Here is a 23,450-nt window from a genome sequence, read left to right as displayed (position 1 = left end):
TATTTTACATATTTGAATTGTCATAATTGGCATACATCTTTTGAGGCGTAACCGCCATCACCTTCCCACTTTCCTTTTTTCCTTTCATCAAAAGAAGAGTGAGAACAATACAGAAGAGAGAAAGGCAAATTAGGAGAGAGAACTGGACGTAGAGACCGATTTCTGCATCAGTAGAGTCCAAATTCATCCCTAAGAACTGAGCTGCAGGTTCTGGTTCGAATGTAGGTTCAATTACCACTGAACCCCCTTCACAATGACCCTTATCTGGCCCCACACAAGATGCATATCTAAAGTAATCAAAAATCTTTTTATTTTTTTTCCATTTTTTACCTAGTCAAAAAATGTTGTCGTTTTTACCTCATGACGTAAGCAATGTAACTTTGTTCATGAACACCATGAATGAGGTGAGACATTGGACCTCGAGCCATGATAGCTACATCATCACCTCCATGAGTTTCTGAACTAAGTGGAACGGCAGTGTTTTGGTGGTAGTCACGTGCTTCAACATCTAATAAAACAGAATTTTAAACTTAAAAAAATACTTGAAATGGGTTTTTAAATTTGTAGTCATTTGAAATGTGTTTGTTTATATTAATGGTTTGTATTTTTTTTTACTCAATAGTTTTAAACAATCGATAAATTCAGCATAAGAATAACAAGTTGTCAGTGTTTTCAAATCATCTAAATTTTTTCATTTGTATTTTTATCCTTGATGTGGAAAGGTCAAATGCGCGACCTTAACATAGAATAACAACAGTTACTCTGACCCAGTCTTGAGTTGCCTGTGACAGTTTGGGATTTCATAGATTATAATTGCCCTATGATTACGCTGGTGATTAAGTGTTGGCTTAGCAGAAGATCATACCGTTTATAGCGCCTTGCTCAAGGGTGCTACAGCATAAAAGCAGTTGGGATTGAACCCATGACCTATACCCAACAACTATACTCACCAACTTCTGTTATATTTTCCCTGGTTATTAAAGCATTGGCATCGGCACTTGCAGCATCCCTTGTTCCATCTCCTTGCCAGCCTGGTCCATTTCCATAAGCCAATGTTGTGTAAGGTTTTTTGTCTGATGTCAAGTATGGGTTGTCGTTAGATGGCGCCAAACCTATTTTAAAAATAAGTTATTTATATTATAAACATCAATGTCATATAGTGTAGTATAACAATTAGTTAAGCTGCTTTATAAAAGTCCCTATTATAACATGCTTCTTAAGCTCAGCATTTACAGATAACTTTAACCTGTGACAACAGAACACTAAATAAAAACATAAATATTACGTAAAAGTGACATGAAGAAATAAATTATCCTTTTGTTTGGTAGTGCGGAAAACAAAACTTGGCACTCAGGCCTAAAAGGTTTCAGGTTTAAGTCACAATACAACATAAAAACCCAGCTACTATATTGTTTTTCAATCTAACATAAAATATTGGAATATAATAACAATAATGAATACAAAGTTAAATTTACCAAAAATGTCATTTCCCCTGTCACTGTAACCTCCCATGCTTAAAGTATGGCTGTGATCGGCAGTCACAATAATTAAAGTGTCACTATCTGATGTCATCTGCACCGCTTTCGCGATTGCGTCATCAAAAGCTACCAGGTCATGCAAAGCTCTATAAGCATTTCCAGCATGATGGCCATGGTCTAGCAAAAATAAATTGTTGGTTTATATGATGGAAATTTTAATTTTTTGGTATATATCCTATTCTGGATGTTGGAAGGTGGAATGCGCAACCTAAACATAGAGTAACATCAGTTACCCTGACCCAGTCTTGAGTTGCCTTTAGCAGTTAGGGATATTATATAGATTATAACTGCCCAGTAATTATGCTGCTGATTAAGTGCTGGCTCAGCAGGAGTTCATACCGTTTATAGCGCCTTACTCAAGGGTGCTACAGCATGAGAGCAGTGGGAATTGAACCCACAAACTTATGGTGGTGTAGCAAGTGTTCTTACCACTACACCCCTCTCCCGGCGATTTATTACAACTTACCAATTCTTCCCCCTTCTACCAGTAGAAAAAATCCATTTGAGTTTTTGCGCAGCATTTGAATTGCTTTTTCAGTCATCTCAGCCAGCGATGGTTCACCAGCTTCATCACTACTCCGATCTGCCTCATATTTCATTGAGCTAGGTTCGAACATACCTGTTTTTAAACAATTTTTTTTTGTTTAATATATAAAAGGTTAATATTGTTCTTATTTTTTTTTGAGACTCAGTTTAATTCCAAATTCCAAATTAATAGGCTTAGCCTATTTTATATAGAAATTTACTGGCCAAAATCACAGCCTAAACTTTAGGTAACATTTGTTACCCTGACCAAGTTTTAAGTTGATTTTATTAGTTTAAGATATTGTTAATTATAATTGCCCAAAAATTAATCCACTGAATGTTTTTTGGCTTAGCGGAAGTTTATATCATTTATAGCACGTAACACAAGAAACCTACAGCATGGAAGCAGTAAAAGAGCATTTATAAAGGCAAAGTCTTTAAACCAATGCACACCAACAGCATCAAGCTGTTAAGTCAATGACTTTTAAAAAATATGTTGTTAAAGTTAAAACTACATTTTGTTTACCCCATAGTTTATCAGTTGTAACTGGATCAACTGCATCAAACTGAGTTTGATTCCAAACATATTTAGCATTCACACCAGCGTTCATCATTTCCCATTGTTTAATTAAATCTTGTCCATCTTCCCGGTCATTTTTTTGTGTTGGATATTCTGGATCATTAGTTGTAGTTGGTTGAAAATATTGTCTACCACCACTTAGGGCCACCTAAAAGATAAATTAAAAATAATTTTCGGTATTTTTATAATTGTGTGGTTAAAACCTACAACAACAAAAGCAAATACATCACTAGGCTTTACTTCAAGAGGTACTGGGTTCGACCCGTACTGCTTTTATACACTATAAGTAGTTAAAATGGTAGGGTGGTGTAGTGGTAAGACCACTTGCTACACCGTGGGTTTAATTCCCACTGCTCTCTTGCTGTAGTGCCCTTGAGAAAGGCGCTATAAGGGGTATAAACTCCTGCTAGGCCAACACTTAATCAGCAGCATAACTTTTGTGCAATTATAACCATAATATCCCAAATTGCCACAAGCAACTGGAGACCGAGCCGAAGTAACTGATGTTATTCTATGTTTAGGTCGTGCATTCGACCTTCCCACATCGAGAATAAAGCCATATACAAAAAAACTACAAAAAAAATGAGTTTGGGTAATTTAAATTACACAATTTAATATAAAAGTCACATACTGTTATCATGTTAGAACTGTCCACAAATTGTTGAGCAATATCCTTGCATCCATTTAGTTTAGCTTCCTCTGGCAAATCAGCATCATCATACCAACTTCTACTTGCTGAGTGGGCATATGTGGCAGATGGCGTGGCATGGTTAATTTGAGTCGTGGTTACTATTCCTGTTGACTTACCTTAAGAGTTAAAAGGTTAATTAACAATAATTTTTTTATTTTTTTTATTCTAAATTTAAAGTCACATAGCAAATTTTTGGCCATGAAATAAAGATTTATTTTGGGTAATTTATGATTGGGTGTTTAAGAAAATAAATTTATTCTAGGCTAGAAAAGATAGCCTAGTCTCATAATTTTCAAAATAAAATATAATACCTTAAAATTTGCTTAAGGAAAAACTTAATTTATAGCTTAATACCAACCTGCTTCAAATGAATCTACTAAAATTGATTGAACGTGATTTCCTTTAGAAGATTCACAGTTATTGAAAATTACTTTTCCATTACAACCCACTGTATAATATTTGGTTTTTACTCCACTTAGATAAGCAGTGGCTGTACTGGAGGAATCAGAAACTTGCTTGTCAATACAGTAAGTCTAAAAAAATATTTCAGTATTAAGTTAACATAGGCCATAGTGCTTTTTATCAATTTTTTGGTTAAAAATATTAATTACTTTATTAAAATTGACTAAAACTATTTAAAAAAACCTTAATATATATTTTATAGGTTAAGGTTATTTTTTTACAGTTTAATCTTGTTTAATAGCCTACATTATTTTTAAGTTAACATTATGATGAACCAGTAGCAAGGCAAATATAGCTTACCTTTGATAAGCCAACATGATGAAACTGGTCCATTGCTAGTTTATATTCTTCTCCACTATAACCATTAAGCTGCCCTTTCAAAATTCTTCCAGCTGTTATAGTGGGTACGCTCATACCATCACCTGTAATTAAAAAATGAAATGTAATAACATAGCCTACCATTATCATCAAGTAGGCTACTATTTTTTCAATTACAATTTACTCTATTTTGGAAGGTTACAATTAAAAATCGCTGGTCGTAATATGGTTAAAATACATAAAATTGCCCACCACAACCGGTAATTCTGTATAATTTTTTAATAATCCTTAATTCTAGTACAATTATTTGAGTTTTTTGCTGTTTTCCGTGTAATAAAACCACGTAAATGTAACAACATAGCCTACCATTTTTATTTAGTTGGTAGCTGGTCCTATTATGGTTGCAAACCAAAAATATTGCGCACCACAACCAGGGATTTATATGATTTTTTTCGAAAGCGTATCATTAGTACAGCATTTTTTCGTATTTTATTTGTTTTAGCATAAATGTTCTTGTTTTAAGGGCTATCACGATAACATTTATTTGTTTTAAGGCGTTGCCTCTAGCCTATATTTAAATATTTACTATTAACAAATCGTTAAATGCAATCACAAACAAAGTAACAAATAAAGTGTGTAGGCCTACTCCTTAAAAACTGCTTACAGACATCCCTTAACAATTGTTTTTAGCTAATGATTAACTCGTGTGATTTGTGCCTAGCATTTATTTAACATTAGTGGTGCATTATACCCAATATTTATTTTTATATCATTTGTTGCAATGTTTACCTGATGATTTAATAACGCAGTAACCTCATGTTACGTAGGATTTGATTTTCTGCATGTAAAAACGACTGTACTAACTTATCTCTAAATATAAAGTAACTTTTGGTACAAAGATCATGTTTCCGATATGTTTTAATATACATCTTCTCGTTTTGCTACACAAATACACTTAAAAATATATAAAACTATTTATCATTTTACCTAAAAACATGATGACATTTCGCGCAACTTTTTGGTTTAAGGTTTGATGAAGCAAAGAGTCTTCTAACTCTTGTTTCGCCGAGTCCAACCAATATTTTGCCGACTCTTCTGCTACTGTAAAGTCAAAAAAAACTCTTAGTTATAACAATGAAACGTTAAAAGTATCATAATTTTATTTTTACATTATGTTAATTTATAAATGTAAGATAAGTTGTTAAATACCAATTTACAAATTTGATTTATTCCTAATCCAAAAGTTTACTTACGCGACCAAGCATTTTGTCCAAAGCAAGTTGAAATTAAAACCACAAACAAAAACAAAATTTTAAACATTTTAAACATTTTTAACTTTTGATATAGCTCGCTTGAAAGTAAATAAAATATAACTTTTAATAAATGGAGTTCAATTCCTACATTTAACTTCTTAATAATAAATAACTTTTGAAAAAACTTTTGCTATTCTAATTTACACTGTTCGCTTATTTATTGGTTAAACGTGTTTCACATTTAAAATAAATTGTTTGATTTGGTTAAACAAAATCTGACATTTTAATTATCCTATTTTTGCGAATACCTTTCTATTTTGAATATTTTTGGATGAATCATAAAATTTTCCACATTCGAAATCATTCGTTTATATCAATGGAAAAGATGTGTTTGTCTGATATGCTGCTTATACGCACATTTTCTTATATATGTTATGCAGAGTCTTCCTAAATATTGTCTTTGTGCAAATATTGATTTCCCGAATGCTTCGTTTGCATAGTTTACTAACGGTTAAACAATCATTTTTTAATTATGGAAGTTTACATACAAGTTAGCTGTCATTACATACAAAAGGAATAGTTACATAATATTTATTCAGGAATTTTATTCGCCACAAAAAAGCATTGACAATTATTCACAAAAAATTCGCAGTGAAGTTAAAATAGTTTAAAAATTAACACGTTAAAATTCCAACACAGATTTAATATCAATTCGTAAAAAATGTAATTAACTGACAACAGGACAAAACAGAAAAATGCACGAAAATGTCTTAATTACAAACAAAAACTAATGTAGGCCTCTCTTGTCATCTAATGGTAGAGCTTCTTCGCTAGAGATCGGCGAGGATTTTACTCTTATTCTTGTTGTCTTTTTGTAAAGCAGATAGCTGGAAACCACAGCGTACAAAATAAGACAAATGGTCAAAACAAATAGAATATATAAAATGGTTTCTGCATTCTTTGCATCAATTGGTTGGCCCAAGAAATAAGCTTGCTCAGCATTTGGTTCGAGGGTTGTTTGGTCACGTTCGGACCCAGTACAATGCCCAGTTACTCCACCCACACAAGATGCATATCTGAAATCAATATTTAAAGTTTTATTAGAGGACAAAATTTCAACAAAAAAAACGAATCACGCTTTAGTAACGTAAACTGAATTAAAACATTATATAGGTATTGTGATATAAAGATTGTGATTTTAGGTCTATTCTTATTATATCATTAATATTTCCCGAATTGCACAAAAGACACGCCTAGGTACCGCCACCTTATATTTATTTGTATAATCTGTTTAGAGTGTTTTCAGCATAATGGGAGAAACTAATAAAGTAAAGTTTAAAAATTTTAACGGGATAAAAAACAAACAGTACAATCACCCCGTCAAAACCTAAAATAACATTACTTAATTGGGTTAAACTTGTTTGAAACAGTGTTGCAATTGCAATTTGTAACAAAACTTTAAAAAGCTGATGCAATCTTAGAAAAATATAGCCTAAGTTTTAAAGGTGAACTTAATGTAATCAAAGTCCATGAACAAATGTTGTGTTTCTCGAACAAAGTTCAACCTAATTAGAAATGACTGTGCAATATTACAGATACTATAATAATGCCTCACCTCATGACGTAAGCAATGTAGCTTTGTTCGTGAACGCCGTGAAACAGGTGAGACATCGGACCACGTGCCATAATTGTGACGTCATCGCCGCCATGAGTTTCGCTCGATAAAGGAACAATTGCTTGTTGTCGATAATTTTGTTGCTCTAATCAAAAAAATAATTTATTTTATGATATCCTTTATAATAGTCTATATTATTTTGAATAAAAAAAGCATCAATTGTTAAGTCTAAACAAGGAATTTACCCGTTTCATGTCCTGTTAGGTTCTTTCGGTCACAAGCCTCTTCGCTTAAGTTTTTAAATCCATTCCCGTAAGCTAAGGTTGTAAATGTGCTTCCATCCAAGGCGATTCGTGGATCTTCATTTGATGGAGCAAGACCTATAAAAAATATGTCAAGGTGTTTTTATTTTTTGCAACGGCACTTAACGTTGTGATCCACAAGCTTTGATGGTCATTTCTCTACTTCACATAATCTAGTAAGAGTTGCGATTAAAGCAATATAGCGAAAAAAAGGAATTAAAATTTTTTTTTTTTACTTTACCTAAGATGGGGTTTCCCCTTACACTATACCCTCCCATGGTAAACGTGTGTGAGTGATCCGCCGTTACTATTAGCAACGTATCTTCTTCTGACGTCATTTCATTTACCATGGCAACTGCGTCATCGAAGGCCACAGTGTCGCTCATGGCAAGATAAGCTCTATTCGCATGGTGTCCATGATCTATGACGTAATAATGATAAAATAATTAGTTTAGCTAATTTGTATTATGTGTGTTTAAAATTTTAAAATAATGAGATTCTATTAAGGTATTAACCAATTCTGCCTCCTTCAACGAGCAAAAAGTATCCTTTTTCATTTTTCTTCAACATTTCGATCGCTTTTTTGGTCATTTCTGCTATGGTTGGCTCCCCAGCTCCATCTTGCGACACTCTGTTTGCCTCGTATTGCATATGAGACGGTTCAAATATACCTGGATTAATGTTTTAGTTAAGTTTTTGTGGTAAAAATTTATACAATAAAAATGTGAACGTGAAAAATTGGTTTTAAAATTATGCTTAATAAAGAAAATATTAAATTAGGCAAATTACCGAGTAAAGTGTCAGTTTTAGCTGGATCAACTTCATCAAACTGTTTTTTATTCCAAACATATTCTGCGTTTAACTTTAATTCATTTTGTTGAGTTTTCCACTTTTCTATTAAGTCAACATTGTCAGTTCTTAACCCTGTTTTAGATGGATATTCCGGATCATTTGTCGAATTTGGTTGGAAATGTTTGCGACCGCCTCCTAAAGCCACCTTGAAATATCACATTTTAATTAACATTTTGAAACAATTTTTTAATCAGAACTTGCAAACGGTTAAAATCTTTTTTAAAGCATTCTCGCAGGGAGTTCGTACAGCAGGAGTTCGGACTGTTTATAGCGCCTCACTGAAGGGCGCTACAGCATGAGATCAGTGGGGATTGAACCCACGACCCTATGTGTGGTGTAGCAAGTGTTCTTACCACTACACCACGCTGCCTGTTAGAACTTCAAAACAGTTGAAATCTTTTTTAAAGTATGTGGTACTTTCACATTGGACTTTAGCTCGCTAGCAAACATAACTTACCTACATTACCGCCTTAAATGTAAACACAACCTAGAACACCTTGAAAATAAATTAACATACTGTAAACATGTGAGAACTTTGTAGAAATTCAGTTGCTAAATCAGTGCAGCCATCTTTTTTATCTTGCTCTGACATTGTTGCGTCATTATACCAATGTCTGTTTGGTGAATGAGCATATGAACCAGCTGGTGTGGCATGGTTTAAAGTGGTTGTTGTTACAATTCCTGTGCTTTTACCTAAATATAACATAATAAAAAATAATGTAAATGTTAAAACAGCATCAAATAGCGCATAACTATTAGTAACACATGTACTATGTTGGAGGCATGCTTTTAAACTAAAGCACATGTTTTGAACCATGTTTATTATATATAAAGTATGTACTTTCTCTTATTTATACCCTGTAATACAAGCAGTTACCAACCTGCTTCGTACGAATTCACCAGTATAGATTGAACATGCGTTTCTTTGGGTAAACTACTGTTACAGTTATTAAACTTTACTGCTCCAGTAACGCCCAAAGTATAATGGTTTGCTTTTACTCCGCATAAATATGCAGTTGCTGTACTTGCCGAGTCAGAAACTTGCCTGTCGACCGAATAAGTCTAAATATATAAATATGTTGTAATACGGACGCTTGTTGTGCGAAATAAGGCATACAAATAATGGTTTAAATAATATTTTTGTGCAATTTAGAAATTTTGGTATAGAATATAACGAAGGTCAAAACAAATAACGTAATAAAAAGTTAAGAAAACCAAGATAAATCATCACTTTTATCGTAAGGTTTTTGCCAAATACCACAAGCAAACACCATAACGCTATATAATCTATATATAAATCATTTATTTAAGGTTTTACTATTTTTCTTTTAAAAAAAGACAAATTTCTTTTATGTTAATTTGTAAATATTTGCCAAGATTTTTTAACAGAGGAAATCGTATAACGGTAAATCCTTTGTAAAATTTAAACGCTAATAAAATTCAAGGTCGAAACGACCTTGTTTTTACAACAGTTGTTTTCGTTCTACAAAACAGTTTTAATTTAAAAGCAAACAAATAATAAGGGTAGGCAAACAATCTTTTCCAGTCAACAAATTTTAAAATAAAAACGCGCCAAATAAAATATTTGAATTTTAAAAAATAAAAACGCGCTTACTGAAAGTTTTATATCGTAATATAACCACTGATTTACAACAAAGTAAGGAAATTGTAAAACTTTAATACTACTTTGATGTAATCCAACCTTAGACAACCCAGCATGGGGAAAATTATCCCATTCCATATCCATTGCCTTTCCAACCTTTCCTTCGACTTCACTCTTGAATATTCGGGCTGCTGTTACCGTGGCAACGCTCATTCCATCACCTGATTAGTTTTTTTTTATATATCAAACAAGTATGTTTGATTTTACCAAATAAAGAGTAATATTTTTACCAAAAAAATATGAATATTTAAAAATAAATAAATATGCAACTACACACCTATCATAATAATAACGTTTTTAGCGACATTTGTGTTCTGATTTTGGGCAACTTTTAGGGCAATATCTAATTCTTCGTTGTTGATATTTTCCCAATAACTTGCAACGTTTTCTTAAAAAAAAAATTTAATTATAAAAAATACAAAATATTTAAAAAAAAATATATAATACGCTTAACGTTTTCATTACTTCAAGTTTTATTTTATATTTACCTTCAGGAAAATAGCAGTAGGTTCGAGCAATCAGAAGAAAAATAAACGACAATAATTTAATCATAGTTCAGCCTAGTAAACAAACTTCTAATCTGTCAAAATATTTACACAAATTTTGCTATATAAAATTATTATAGTTTTTGTGTTGACTAAAAATTTTTATTTGATAATTTTAATTACTGATAAATCTAATTAAAACATTCTTTGTAACAATAAAAATTAATTACAGACACTTATTTATTATTACAAATCTAATTGTTCTTATGTAACTTTGGCGCTAAACCATAAAATAAGTAAAACATATTGCTAAAATTGTTTTAATAAAAAAAAAAAAAAAACGAAATAAGTTTATTTATTTCGTAAAGGTTATGCGCTATATTTGTATTATTACGCTACTACAAAAGAATTCCAATATTCTTGACAATACAATTTGCCTCTTACACATATAATTATCTGAACCATCCATTACATTGAACTTTAGTTAATAATATCCTTATCAGCTTAGAATCTTGACTATTATTTCTTGGAAATAAAAAATAACGTGTATTTATATTTTAACTCCCCTTACTTAGTTGTAACTATACGTTTGTTAACAATTCTAACCTTTGTTAAAGGTACCAAAAACTATTTTTTATTCTAACTAATACATCAACCTTTGTCAAGTTTAAATTTTTTGACTGGCTGGACAAGTCTGTAAACTAGTGTATGTTGTTTACTAATTGATGGCTTATAATCTACTAAAATGTGGTAATAATTAACCTGCCATTACTTTAAATCTAAATTGATAAAGGCGCTTTTAAGATAAAAGCATTTATAATAACTAACTTATTTTTTACGTTTTATTCGTAGCTTCCTTAAAGAACATGTGCATTGCCTTACGTTTCCTAATGGTATTGTCAATTGGTTACCACGTGGGTAATATAACACCTTCTAAGTAATTAAACTGTTTACTTAAATCTTTTTTATATAATTTTTAGCGTGTTCTAAACGTGGAAATGGGAGAAAAGGTTTTTTCTTTGTAAGTGCTCCACGAGTAGTTATTAATGGTTTACACTTAAGTTTACTGTGTTTTTTATATTTACCTGCGCTTGTTTTTAACTAAATATTCCAGTTAAATTTAATTTTAACAAGTTTAGTTTTTATTTTTTTGAGCAATATAGGCATGCTATATGTTCTCTACCTGTTTTTTTATTTTATATATTCTATAATTTATTTAAATAACGTAACTAAAAAATTATAAAATATTTTTGTAAATTTATTGTTTATATAACACTTAAATTTAAATTTTATTTTTTTTTGAAAAAGTAATTTTAATTCGAGGATAAACTAATAGGGGATTTTCAAATTCTAGAACGGTGGGAATTTCCCTTTGCACATTTTCTTGAGGTGACGAATCTTCCATTTTTACTTGTTTTAGTGTTTGTAAGGGTATAGTTTAACTTTTTCCTCATTTTGTTAACTCTGTTCTAGTATAGTGGTTAAGGGTCTTGGGTCTTGATCATTAGGTTTAGGTTCAATTCCCGCTGACGTTATGTTAGTTGTAAAAGATTTGCGTTCAGTCTCAGAAATACCACCTGACCACGTTGCTAACTTTTTTAAATTTAACACAAGTGACCTATTGACCTAGGCCTTAACTAAATAAAAGTGCATTAGGTTAAAGCTTTAACGTAGGCCTAGGTTATGCCTAACTAAAGTTATGCATATTAAATGATAAATTTTAATAGAAGCTATTTTTTACCAAGTGACAGATAGAGGATAAACATTTTAAAGGTTTTAGCAATTTTGTGTTTTTAATTTCAAAAGTAATAAGTTGAATTGAGGATAAAGTCCCACATTAGATGTTATTTTAAACCGATTTAGATTAAATTTTAAAAACATCTAAATTTGTTTATTTTTTATTGACGACATTTAGTTTGGGAACTTTAATTAAAATTGTGATGTCTTTTGTTCCATCAAGTTTGGAGCAAACTCGTCAAAATTTTGTCGAGAAAGTGTTGCTTGGTGATGTAAAAAGTCAACAACTGTTTGGTTTAATTCAAGAAATATTACAAATATCTGGATCCCTTACTTCTAGATACTCAACTATTGACGTCGTTAAATTTTTGCAAGATAATTGCCAAGTAAAAATCTTTTTAAAATTTATTTAGAAATTTTATTTTTTTTTTGTTAAGTACCAATCTATTGCCTTTAATGTTATTTTTAAATTGTCATTATGCATTATTATTTTTTTTGTATATATATATATTTTTATCCTCAATGTGAGAAAGTAGAATGCGCAACTTGAACATAGGGTAACATCAGTTACTCCGACCCAGTCTTGAGTTGTCTGTGGCAGTTAGGGATATTATAGATTATAGTTGCCCGATAATTATGCTGCTAATTAAGTGCTGGCTTAGCAGAAGTTCATACCGTTTATAGCGCCTTACTCAAGGGTGCTACAGCATGAGAGCAGTGGGAATTGAACTCACGACCTCATGTGTGGTGTAGCAAGTGTTCTTACCACTACACCACGCTGCCAATTTATTGGTATATATATACCCAATAAATATACCTAATTAAATTATTTGAAATGAATAAACAAGCAATTAAATGGATCTTATTTAAAATTCATTTAATCATTTTGATCTTAGTTATTATTTTAATCCATTTAACCTTCCTTATTTTATAGTTACCATTAATTTACAGTGAAATGTTATTAAAAAATGTCTATTAAAACTGCCTCAAAATACTTTAAATTTACAAAATTTATATATATATTTCTAAAAATTATAAAAAATTGTCTGAAAATTTATATTTTTAGAATTCGGCATCACCTGATGAAAATATTAAAGCCATTTTAGCGGGATTAAACATTCTAGAAAAATACGGAAAAAATCTACTAAGACCTGATAGACCTTATCAATGGAGAATCGTAAGATTATCAAATCCAATATTTCATGCAAAAGTTGACAATTTAAAGGTGATATTACATTTATTATTATTCTGTTGTGTGATGTAAAATTTATTAGCTTAAAATCTTAAATTTATTTGCCTTAATCTTAAATACATATATAATATATAAATTGTATGTAAAATTACTGACCTATTATCAATTTTATATAGAAACTAATAACATAACTTTTAAATAAAGACAATGTTATATAGGTTATAAACTTAGAACAAATTGGTGTAAATTTTTTTTTCTTTTTTAGGGAACTCGAGCAATTTTAATGCAGATGGGATACACTCATTCTATTCCTGATGGTTTGAGTTATCCTTCTAACAGTAACTTACCTGAGCTTAACATTGTTTCACTGGTGACTTCTGATATTGTTTTGCTTAAATACGAATTGTTAATGTTGCAGAAGGTAAATGAAAATAAAAAAAATACATTTTTGCTGATATTATATTAAATGCCGGCAGCATGGTGTAGTGATAAGAACACTTGCTACACTACCATGAGGTCATGGGTTTAATCTCTACTGCTCTCATGCTGTAGCGCCCTTGAGTAAGGCGCTATAAACGGTATGAACTCCTGCTGAGCCAGCACTTCAGCAGAAGCATAATTACCAGGCAATTATAATCTATAATATCCCAAACTGCTAAAGGCAACTCGAGACTGGGTTGGAGTAACAGTTGTTACTCTATGTTTAAGTCGCGCATTCGACTTTCCCATATCGAGGATAAAGATATATACAAAAAAAAATAGATTAAAGTTATAGAAAAAAAAATACTTTATTTTTAATTTATTTATTTTATTTCAAAATATAATATTTTTTTTGTTTTTGAAATTTTTATTACAGGGTCAACATCCAAACCCACAAAGTATTTTAATTTACCTGAACAACAGTCAACATCAATCTGCTCCACAATTTCATTCAGTTCAATCTAGACCATCTACATCAAGAACTGTAAGATCTTTTAAGAACTTTGTGTTAATATTTTTATCTAGCTTAAGTATAAAAGTTCTTGTCAAAACTTAAATTAAATTTTAAATACAATTATACCTGGTTTTAGTTTACTGTGTTTTAATCCTTTTAAATCTTCTTTTAGCCAACTGAAAGCTCATCTACTTCAAATACTTTAACTAATTCAAATACAAATGCAAGTTTATCAACAAATACCGGTGAGTCATATCATTACTTTTTTATTATATTAAAAAAGACGTTTAAAATAAAAAAATGTTATCTTATCTAATTTTTGTAAAAAATAAAGTGTTTTTAAAATTAGATATTATTGGATTTTATTTTGACTTTTTAATTTTAGTAAAATTTTAAATATTTATTTAGAAAAATCAATTCAAATGACCAATCTTCCAATGGACCAAATTTGTGACGTTTGTGGCCAGAAACGTTCAGAATTATATTGCCAATTCTGTAAAATGAAACAGTGTAAGGATTGTGACAAAATATGGCACCAAAATCAACAACGAGTTACCCATAAACGAAACCAAATTTCACATTTGCCACAAGGGGCTTCTACACAAATGAATCAGTCTAATTCTCAACAATCTGGTTTTAATTTTTCAAATCCATCTGTTGTTGGCGGTGGTGATAGTTATAACAGACCTTCAGGTAACGTTTAAAATTTAATTATTAAAGTATAAAACTAAATAGAACTTAGTTATTTGTGTATTATGACAAAACCGATATAATAAACAATTTGTTATGACAATAAGTTTAATAAATGTGTTAATTTTTTTAATCTTGTTATTACAGATGAAACGATATTTGATGTTTCGAACGAGAATTTGTTAAACGATCATGTTAATCGCTTTCTTGAAATGTCAGACTCTTACGAAAAACAACAAAAAGTTAAAGGTTTACTGAAAAGCATCGACGCACAGATAGTAAAATATACTGATGCATCAGAAAGGTTATTGTCTTCCCGTAATGCCTCGAAACATTTTATTGAGAAGTCTGTTGCATTGTGGGAACAGAAAGAGGGAATTGAGAGTATGTTTCAGTCTATTTTGAGTCTAAGTTTTCCAGAAGAAAATTTGGTATCTGTTGTAGATTCAATTGATATTGAAATGAGAGTAGAGTCGTGGCCTAGTCCTTATAATGGTTCTGGTGTTAATGATGAAAATGGAGATCCACCAAGAATGAATACACCCGTTGGGGAACCACCAAGAATAAATTCACGCACTGGGAAAACCCCGAAAATAAATTCGCATACTGGGGAACCACCAAATGTAAACTTCCTTTCTCAAAAACCACTAGAAGTAAATTTACCTTCTGTGAAATTCTCACCATCTTCGGTTTCCTTGCAAAGCAAGTCAAGCAAGGAAATTAAAGTTGTGGAAAATTTCTTGAAAAAAGAAATTGAACCAAACCAAAATAATTTCTCAAGTGAGATAAGAGGGCCACCTTCTATTAATTATACCCCACCAGGTAAACATCAGGTTATACTTGATTTTTAGTTAAAGTCTTTCATATATTTTTTAAATTTTACGTGTTAGTTTTATAATAACTTTATAAATAAGGATGGTATTTACACAACCTTTTTTAAATTTGGTTTTGTGATATTTTATGCTTTTTTGTTAACTTTTAACATAATGAATGTTTACTCTTTAATTACAGCTTCCAATCAATCGAGTTTTAATGATCAGAATATTCCAACTTTTTCACCAAATTCTCCTTTGTTTAAACCAATGTAAGTTTTATATTCTAAAATAAACAGCAGAATCTAACCTTAAAAAGTTTTTTTTATAACTTTTTATGTAAAAAAGTTTACATTATTAAAGTAAAGGGATATGATGGTATTTTTCATCATAATATAATTTTGTTTATTTTACTAAATAGCCCTATAGTATAAATTTGACTGAATTGATAACAAATATGTGAATTAAAAATTGATTTTTTATTTTTTGTTGTAAATTAAAAAAAACTGTATTTATTTTATTAGGGAACCTTTGTTTCCTGAGGTTAACTTTCCATTTAATCCTGATCTTTTATCTGACATGGATTTAACATTAGAAGAGATGCAGAAAAAAACTGAACAAGAATCTTTAAGATCTAAGTGTCTTGAGATGATTAGTTTTTTAAGGGTAAGTTAAATAAAAGGAATTCACATTTAAAAGAAATAAGGATTTTCTAGTGTTATTATTAAAGGAAACCAACCCATAGTTATTTCTTTATTTTTATTTTTTTAATAGGATTTAAAGTAATACATTTTTATTAAGTCTTTGTTTTTTATAAGTTATGTTTATTATCATTTTTATGATTTAATTACTTTATAAACGTTAGTAATTTACTTAAAATTTCTAACATAATTTAAAAATGATCAAAATTACAATCAAATTATTATTTTTTTTTTAAAGAATGCGGAATTAAATCGTTATACACCACAACATGTTGAAATTGCTGTCAATCGATCCAAAATGTTGAAGGGAATTTCTCCATTGAAATGGTTAAAAGAAAATTGGGAAAAAGAAATTCGGAACTTAACTAAAAAAGTAATTTTACTAAATTCTCAAAAAATTATTAGTAAAGAGTTGTTTTTTTAATCGGAAAAAACTTTTTCAATAAAAACATTTTTTAGTGTCAATTTGCTACTTTTGACGAAGCCTCAAAAATGTTTTTAAAAGCAGAGGGAGACCCGAACAAGGCTTTTGACCTATTAATGGAAATAAAAACAAAAAAGGTGACACTTTTTTCAAATTCAAAAAACGTTAAAAATATAATTTAATTGTTGTTGCATAATGTAAAAAACTTATAATATTTCTTTATAATATTTTTTTTGGAAATTTGTAATATATTGTATTAATTAACCTAACAGGAACAATAAAATAATGTTGAAATCTGTTTTATTTCCAACTTAAATTGGTATCTTGACTTTATAGATATTCGAAGTGGGGCTTTCCCAATATTGCAGTAACGATGAAATATTAGATTGTTTGTGTAAAGAAAAAGGAAATGTTCGAAAAACTCGTGAATCTTTGGAAATTAAATTAAGCGCAGATTTTAAACAAAGACTGGGTATAATAATTTTGTAATTACACTTAAAATATACACAACATTTTAAAATGCAAAACCATAGTAAAAAAATATTTTTAAAATCTAATCATAGGTATTTTATTGTTTGGCTTTCAAAATTTATTTCAACTAAATTATTGTTTACATATTTACAGATTCTAAAATATATAAAACTGAATTCCAACTTGCATTATTTGCAACTATTGAAGATAGAAAAGTAAGTTAAATGTTTTTGTTTAGCTTTGTAGCAAAACTTATTAAAGTATTTAACATTTTTTTGACAAAATACTCTTTTTTTAAAATAAAACAGAAAAAAAACTTATTTCTTTTTTGTTTATTTTTAGCATAGAAACAATGCACTGATTGCTTATTGTAGAATCAAAGACGAAAATGTCGCTGATAGTTTGTTTAAAGTAGTTGATCAAACCCAACAAAACAAAGATGGTAAATTTTAGTTACTTTACATGACGTGTTATATATGTACCTAGACACACACATTCTTTTTTTCTAATTCATAACACTGAGTCATTATTTTAACCTTATTAGTCAAATATAAATATAAACAAAAACTTTAGAATTAACATTTAATGTTATATTCTAACTTTTTCATAGACATAAATAAACTAAAAAAGGTTTTTGTTCAACGTTAAAGTATATCAATAAAGTATTGACTGGGTTTGGTGACCATGCCATAATGTACTATAAAATCTTTGTATAATTGTTGTAATATTTATTGTATATTGTATTTATTATTTACTTTTATCAATGTGCGAAAAACCAAAATAAAAAAAAAAAATATTTTAACCAACAGTATTTTATTACTTTAAATTCAATTTTTTGTTTAGACCCATCTTTATTCAATGAATGTGATTTAGAAGATATAGTAGAAGCCTGTAGAGCTTTCCCAGAGAATATTGAAGGGACTTTAAAGTATCTTCAAACTGAATGTAACATTTGTTATGAGACTTTTCCACAAAGCAAGGTAGGTTTAAAACAAGAAACAGGCCGATTGTTTGAATCTGTTGGTAGTTTAATACTTTTAATATTAAGATTTTTATACTTTTATTTTTATTTTTAATTTTAAAATTATTTCTTATATCTTAAACTTGAACACAAACTTGTAGCATCTTACCTTTATATTTAACCAGTAATGGTTTAATAAGGTTTACACTTTTAGTTTTTTTTTTAATTTTTGGGGGTTTATTTTTTTAATTGTTTATAAATTTTTTATTTTTTTTAATTCAATTTTTTTCAGGTTGAATGTTTAACTGCATGTGGTGAAAACCGTTGTCGATATTGTCGCAACTGTTTAGCAACTTATCTTAGAATCAAAGTGAATGAGGGAAACATAAGAGATATGGTTTGTCCTGTTTGTTGTCTTCCTGATATAGATGAAGATGAAGAAGTGGCTGATACCTACTTTAGCAAACTTGATATGGTGGTAGGCCTCATTTTTATGTATATTACTTTACTTGGTTATTTTTATCCTAAATGCCTAAATTAGATTTTAATGCTACCTTTAAAAGCACTATTGTGTTTTGATAAGTTTATTAATAATGTTATAAGATTTTTTAAATTAAAACAATTTTTGTATATATATATTTTTATCCTCGATGCGCGACCTATACATAGAGTAACAACAGTCACTCTGACCCAGTCTTGAGTTGCCAGTGGCAGTTTGGGATATTATAGATTATAATTGCCCGATAATTATGCTGCTGATTAAGTGATGGCTCAATAAGAGTGTATAGCATCTTACTCAAGGGCGCTACAGAATAAGAGCAGTGGGGATTAAACCGACAACTTTATGTGGTGTAGCAAGTATTCTTACCTCTACACAACGCTGCTGACATTAACAAACTGCCAAGGCTTTTTAATAACTGGCCATCAACAAAACTAGATCAAGTTACTACTTTAATATTTTTAGATCAAACTGTATCTTGAACCTGAAGTTCATAATTTATTTCAAAGAAAATTGCGTGATTCAACTTTAATGAAGATGCCCAATTTCCGATGGTGTTTTCATGTTAGAAAGTTTTTTTTTTCTTAATTTATACTAGTGAATAGCCGACCTACAGTCGAGATTTTACTTGCCATAGTATTGTTGCAACTCCTTACTAATATTCGCTTGTAATAATTTACCCACAAACCACAAATGACAGTTTTTTATTTTGTAAGCCTATTAATTGGAGATACTTACTTACGTATATTTTTATATCATCCATTTAACTTCATTATACATAGATGTGTATACTTAATAGAGTTTGTATTAGAATTTTATTTATTTGTTTTTTAGTGCACATATGGGTTTGAATATAATGAAGGAAATTTGAAGATGGTTTGTTCAATGTGTTTTAAGGTAAGAAATGAAGACTTAAAACGAACTAACCAACTTTTATTTTTCCCTTTTCAAAGATTTTTTTAAAATGGACGTTTTATTTTTTAGGCAACATGTTTCTTTTTTATTTTTTAGGCAACATGTTTTAATTGCAAGAAAGGGTGGGAGCCTCAGCATGAAGGAATAAGCTGTCAACAATTTCGTGAATGGAAGGAATTAAATGATCCTAACTTTCAAACTATTGGTCTTGCTGCCCATCTTAGAGAAAATGGCATTGGTAAGTAATAGTTGAGGATTTTATATTTGGTTAAAAATAAAACAAAAGGTAGTTATATTATTTAAATATGTTATTTAAAATTGCATCATATTTAGTTTGTTTTTATTTGTAATATTCTAATTAAATTATATGTCAAAATAAATATGTTTATATAATTATTGGTATTTTAAGTTAAGTTATATTTTTTGGCATTTTTTATGCAAGTTTATAAATGTTGATGTTTTTATAGATTGTCCAAAATGCAAGTTTAAATATGCATTATCCAAAGGAGGTTGTATGCATTTCAAATGTTTAAAATGTTCTTTTCATTTCTGTAGTGGTTGTCAAAGTCCATTCAAAGCTGGAAATGTGAGTTAACTTGTTTTAAATTTATCAAAAATTACAAATAATTTTTTTTTAGGTTTGTAAAAATAAAATGTAAATAAAATGAAATCAGTTTCTAATTTTTAAGAAGTTATATTTTTTGTTATTTGATAAAACTTTTTAAAATAGTAGCCTTACTTTAATTCCTTTTAGATTGGTTTTAACACCAGCAGCGTGTTGTAGTGGTAAGAACACTTGCTACACCACCATAAGGTTATGGGTTCAATCCCCACTGCTTTCATGCTGTAGCGCCCTTGAGTAAGGCGTTATAACGATATAAACTCCTGCTGAGCCAGCACTTATTCAGCAGCATAATTATCGGGCAATTATAATCTCTATAATATCCCAAACTGCCACAGGCAACTCGAAACTGGGTCGAAGTAATTGATGTTACTCTATGTTCAGGTCGCTTATTCGACCTTCCCACATCAAGGATATATATATATATACAAAAAAAAACTGTTTCAGTTCATAATATAACACAAACTAAATATTTTTAGGTTTGTAATTTTTCTACAAAATGTTCGAGACTGGGCTTACATGCTCACCACCCTCGCGACTGTTTGTTTTTTCTTCGAGATTTTGAACAGGATCGATTAAGAGAAATATTAGAAAATGCTAATGTTCCTTTTGATACGCAAGCCAACACTGAACAAGAACTTTGTCAGGTAGGAATTTATTATAATTAATTAGGCATTTCTTGTTAAAAAGACTTATTAATTGGTTGGTAAAGCATTTTTAAATAAATTGAATTAACCTTAGCCTATACTAAATCTTTTATTATGTTTTATTTAAATCTAGTTTCTTAAATGCTATGCCAGGGTGATATGAGAGTTAAGCTAAGCAGCTTTTTACTTTTACTTATTTAAATTAACTTGGTGCCTAGGTTCCAGAACAGAAAGACACAGCAGAAGGTGGATTTGAAGACGCTGTGTGTGGAGTAGAAGTTAGTTGTGCTGGGTTGTGTGATGTTCACTACAGAGAGTACCTGGTGAGTTGCGTTTTGTGTTGTGCTTGGTTTGGTTTGAAATCATTATACCGAAAACCTTAGCTTAAAATCTAACAATTTTTAGTTGCAACTAATTTAAAAATCATTATCTATACAAGCAAAATAGATATAGTAATCAATAGAATGCAAACATATACTAATTACTGATTAATGACATAAAAGCATTCATTATCACATAAACTGATTGCTGTTCAGCCTTAATTAGTATTCTATAATTTAAAATTTTCTTAGTTTAAATTAGCATGTGCTTAAAGATTTTTTAGCAATTGTAAATAGTATTTTTATTCATTTGCAAAAGTTATCAATATTTACTTTAAACAAAAATTTAATATTACTAACGACATGTCTGTTAAGAACAGTAAGCAATGTATATGAATAGTTTAGTACAGTTGGAACATAGTTCTATATTAAGATTGGTAAAAACTAATTCAACAGATAAAACGTTTTATTATTCAAAACCTTTAACACAGACCAAAAAGTAAGTTAGTTCTTGAATCATTGAAAGCAATTTTCTTCACTAGAGTAGTGTAGTGTATTTGCCAAAACCAGCTTAAAATCTGTAGTCTGTCTATCTACATTGGAAATTAAATTACCACTAATTTGCTATCATTTCATATGCGCTTTGCCATTTAACACAACTCATACTAATTAGTGTTGCATGATCTTACTGTTACAAGCTTAGGAGAACTTGTGATGCTTGCATTAATATCATTTCAACCAAACTTCTAAGTTAGAATTTAGTTTAAATATAATTAATTCTTTGCTATGTTTTTTTACGAATCCCTATGCATTTCTGTGTTTCTTGTGTTTTAAGAAATTTCAATTTTAAACAAATTGGGGCATGCCAAATTTTGTTGCTTTTCTAAAAATATATTCTTACCTAATCAAAGAATATAACTCTTTTAAATCAATTTAAAATGCTGCTGCATGTTCTGCCTTGCTTTTTGTGTCTTGATTGCTGTGATTGACTTTATATAAATTTGACTCTTGTAAAAACCTATCTAAGGAGTAATTTTGTTCTAAGGTGAGCTTAATAAACCGAGATAACTTGGACCCAGCTTTGATATACTCAGTGAATGAACTTCAAACTTGTTTACATCGCTCAGAAGTTGAGTTTCCTGATCAGGGCAACGATCAAAATGATGACGACTACAAATTACTTTTGCTTGGTTTGGTTAAAAAACTGCCTTTAATTAAAGGCAATGCGGAATAGATGTTGTGATTTGTTTTAAAAAAGTATTATCCATTTTGCAAGAGTGGAGGGAGAGTTAAAAAAAAGTTTTATTTGTTGCAAAAATGTCAAAACACTTTTAATATCCTTGTTTTAATCTTAATCATGAAAATATTTATGTTAATTTCACAAAAATTTTCCCATTTTTAGTTTTTAATTAACTTTAAGTTTATTTTATTGCTGTAATAACAACTTCTATTTTACTTGTTTTCTAATTGTTTTACTATTGGTCCCAACTTTATGCAATCAAGTATTCTGTCTTTTTTAATAAAAATAACAAACAATTTTTTGTCGCCTTTCTCTAACAGAAAGACTTTTATTGATGCATGGTTATATTAAAATAAAAAAAAATTGAGCCGTTTAATTATGAGCTCAGGGATGGTCATCATAAGAAAAGCAATGGTCATGAATAGTAAGAACAAACTGTTGTTTAAATCTTACATAATTCTTTAATTTTGATGTTGTCTTAGTTCTAAAATAAATTTATTTATTTGGTATGTTAGATATTTAATAAAAATCAATTAAAATTACGTAAAAAATTAAAAATTAATGAACACGAGTGGCTGATAGACTTAGTTTTAAACCAATTTTAAAGTTAATTATGCAATATTTTTAGTATCTTTATGAACTTCTTGTTAATAAATAGACCTTTAACAATTGCACAACCTAACTTACTTTTGCATTTAAACGTTGGTTTTCCCCACTTTCCTCTTGTGCAAATGTTCACAGCTGTTCTTCCAGGTATTGGTATATAACCCCACTTACACACATAAAATATCTTTGATGGTCCTAGTTTGCGTGTTCTAGCATTTGCTACTCTTGGTGGATTGGGACAACGTTTTAGAAGTATATCTCCTTAAAAAAAATATTACTTCAAAAAAAAATAAAGAAAATTTATTAACCTTTAAATAAACTTTTTTTTACTTACGGCACTGAAAGTTGGGTTTCTCCCACTCTCCGTCTGTTAAACATTTAAGTTTGTGATGCTT

The 23,450-nt window shown here is 29.7% G+C and overlaps 3 protein-coding genes across 4 annotated transcripts; 1 reads left to right on the top strand and 2 right to left on the bottom strand.

Moving 5' to 3' along the window:
• Window positions 1-4: 4 nt before the first annotated feature.
• LOC145752587 (alkaline phosphatase-like) lies at window positions 5-5,379 on the bottom strand. The gene is made up of 11 exons (XM_082568893.1): window positions 5,364-5,379; window positions 5,102-5,215; window positions 4,097-4,218; window positions 3,693-3,867; window positions 3,275-3,450; window positions 2,590-2,791; window positions 2,005-2,157; window positions 1,476-1,655; window positions 951-1,112; window positions 358-508; window positions 5-287 (listed from the first exon to the last, which is right to left on the bottom strand). The coding sequence occupies exons 1-11, from the start codon at window positions 5,377-5,379 to the stop codon at window positions 5-7; spliced, it is 1,734 nt and encodes a 577-aa protein (XP_082425019.1).
• A 775-nt stretch (window positions 5,380-6,154) lies between these two features.
• LOC145752585 (alkaline phosphatase-like) lies at window positions 6,155-10,378 on the bottom strand. Its single transcript, XM_082568891.1, has 11 exons — window positions 10,288-10,378; window positions 10,077-10,187; window positions 9,839-9,960; window positions 9,018-9,198; window positions 8,654-8,829; window positions 8,074-8,281; window positions 7,800-7,955; window positions 7,526-7,705; window positions 7,228-7,362; window positions 6,983-7,127; window positions 6,155-6,443 (listed from the first exon to the last, which is right to left on the bottom strand). Exons 1-11 carry the CDS (start codon window positions 10,349-10,351, stop codon window positions 6,155-6,157), a joined length of 1,767 nt encoding a protein of 588 aa, XP_082425017.1. The 5' UTR covers window positions 10,352-10,378.
• Window positions 10,379-12,205: 1,827 nt separating this feature from the next.
• LOC145752222 (E3 ubiquitin-protein ligase RNF31-like) lies at window positions 12,206-22,739 on the top strand. Of its 2 annotated transcripts, XM_082568458.1 has the most exons (24): window positions 12,206-12,407; window positions 13,088-13,246; window positions 13,479-13,634; window positions 14,070-14,177; window positions 14,320-14,392; window positions 14,556-14,840; window positions 14,985-15,221; window positions 15,282-15,659; window positions 15,849-15,921; window positions 16,174-16,315; window positions 16,589-16,723; window positions 16,810-16,911; window positions 17,111-17,246; window positions 17,399-17,460; window positions 17,588-17,687; window positions 18,089-18,225; window positions 18,499-18,684; window positions 19,171-19,269; window positions 19,540-19,602; window positions 19,717-19,858; window positions 20,088-20,206; window positions 20,722-20,889; window positions 21,108-21,212; window positions 22,255-22,739. In XM_082568458.1, the coding sequence occupies exons 1-24, from the start codon at window positions 12,225-12,227 to the stop codon at window positions 22,441-22,443; spliced, it is 3,537 nt and encodes a 1,178-aa protein (XP_082424584.1). In that variant the 5' UTR covers window positions 12,206-12,224; the 3' UTR covers window positions 22,444-22,739. The 2 variants fall into 2 exon arrangements, with proteins under 2 accessions (XP_082424584.1, XP_082424583.1); XM_082568457.1 differs by having other exon boundaries at window positions 14,985-15,659.
• Window positions 22,740-23,450: the final 711 nt, after the last annotated feature.

The sequence above is a fragment of the Corella eumyota genome, chromosome 5 (genome assembly GCF_963082875.1).
Source record: "Corella eumyota chromosome 5, kaCorEumy4.1, whole genome shotgun sequence".
Lineage (NCBI taxonomy): Eukaryota > Metazoa > Chordata > Ascidiacea > Phlebobranchia > Corellidae > Corella > Corella eumyota.
Note: the sequence above shows the minus strand (reverse complement) of the source record. Positions and strands in the feature narration are given on the sequence as shown.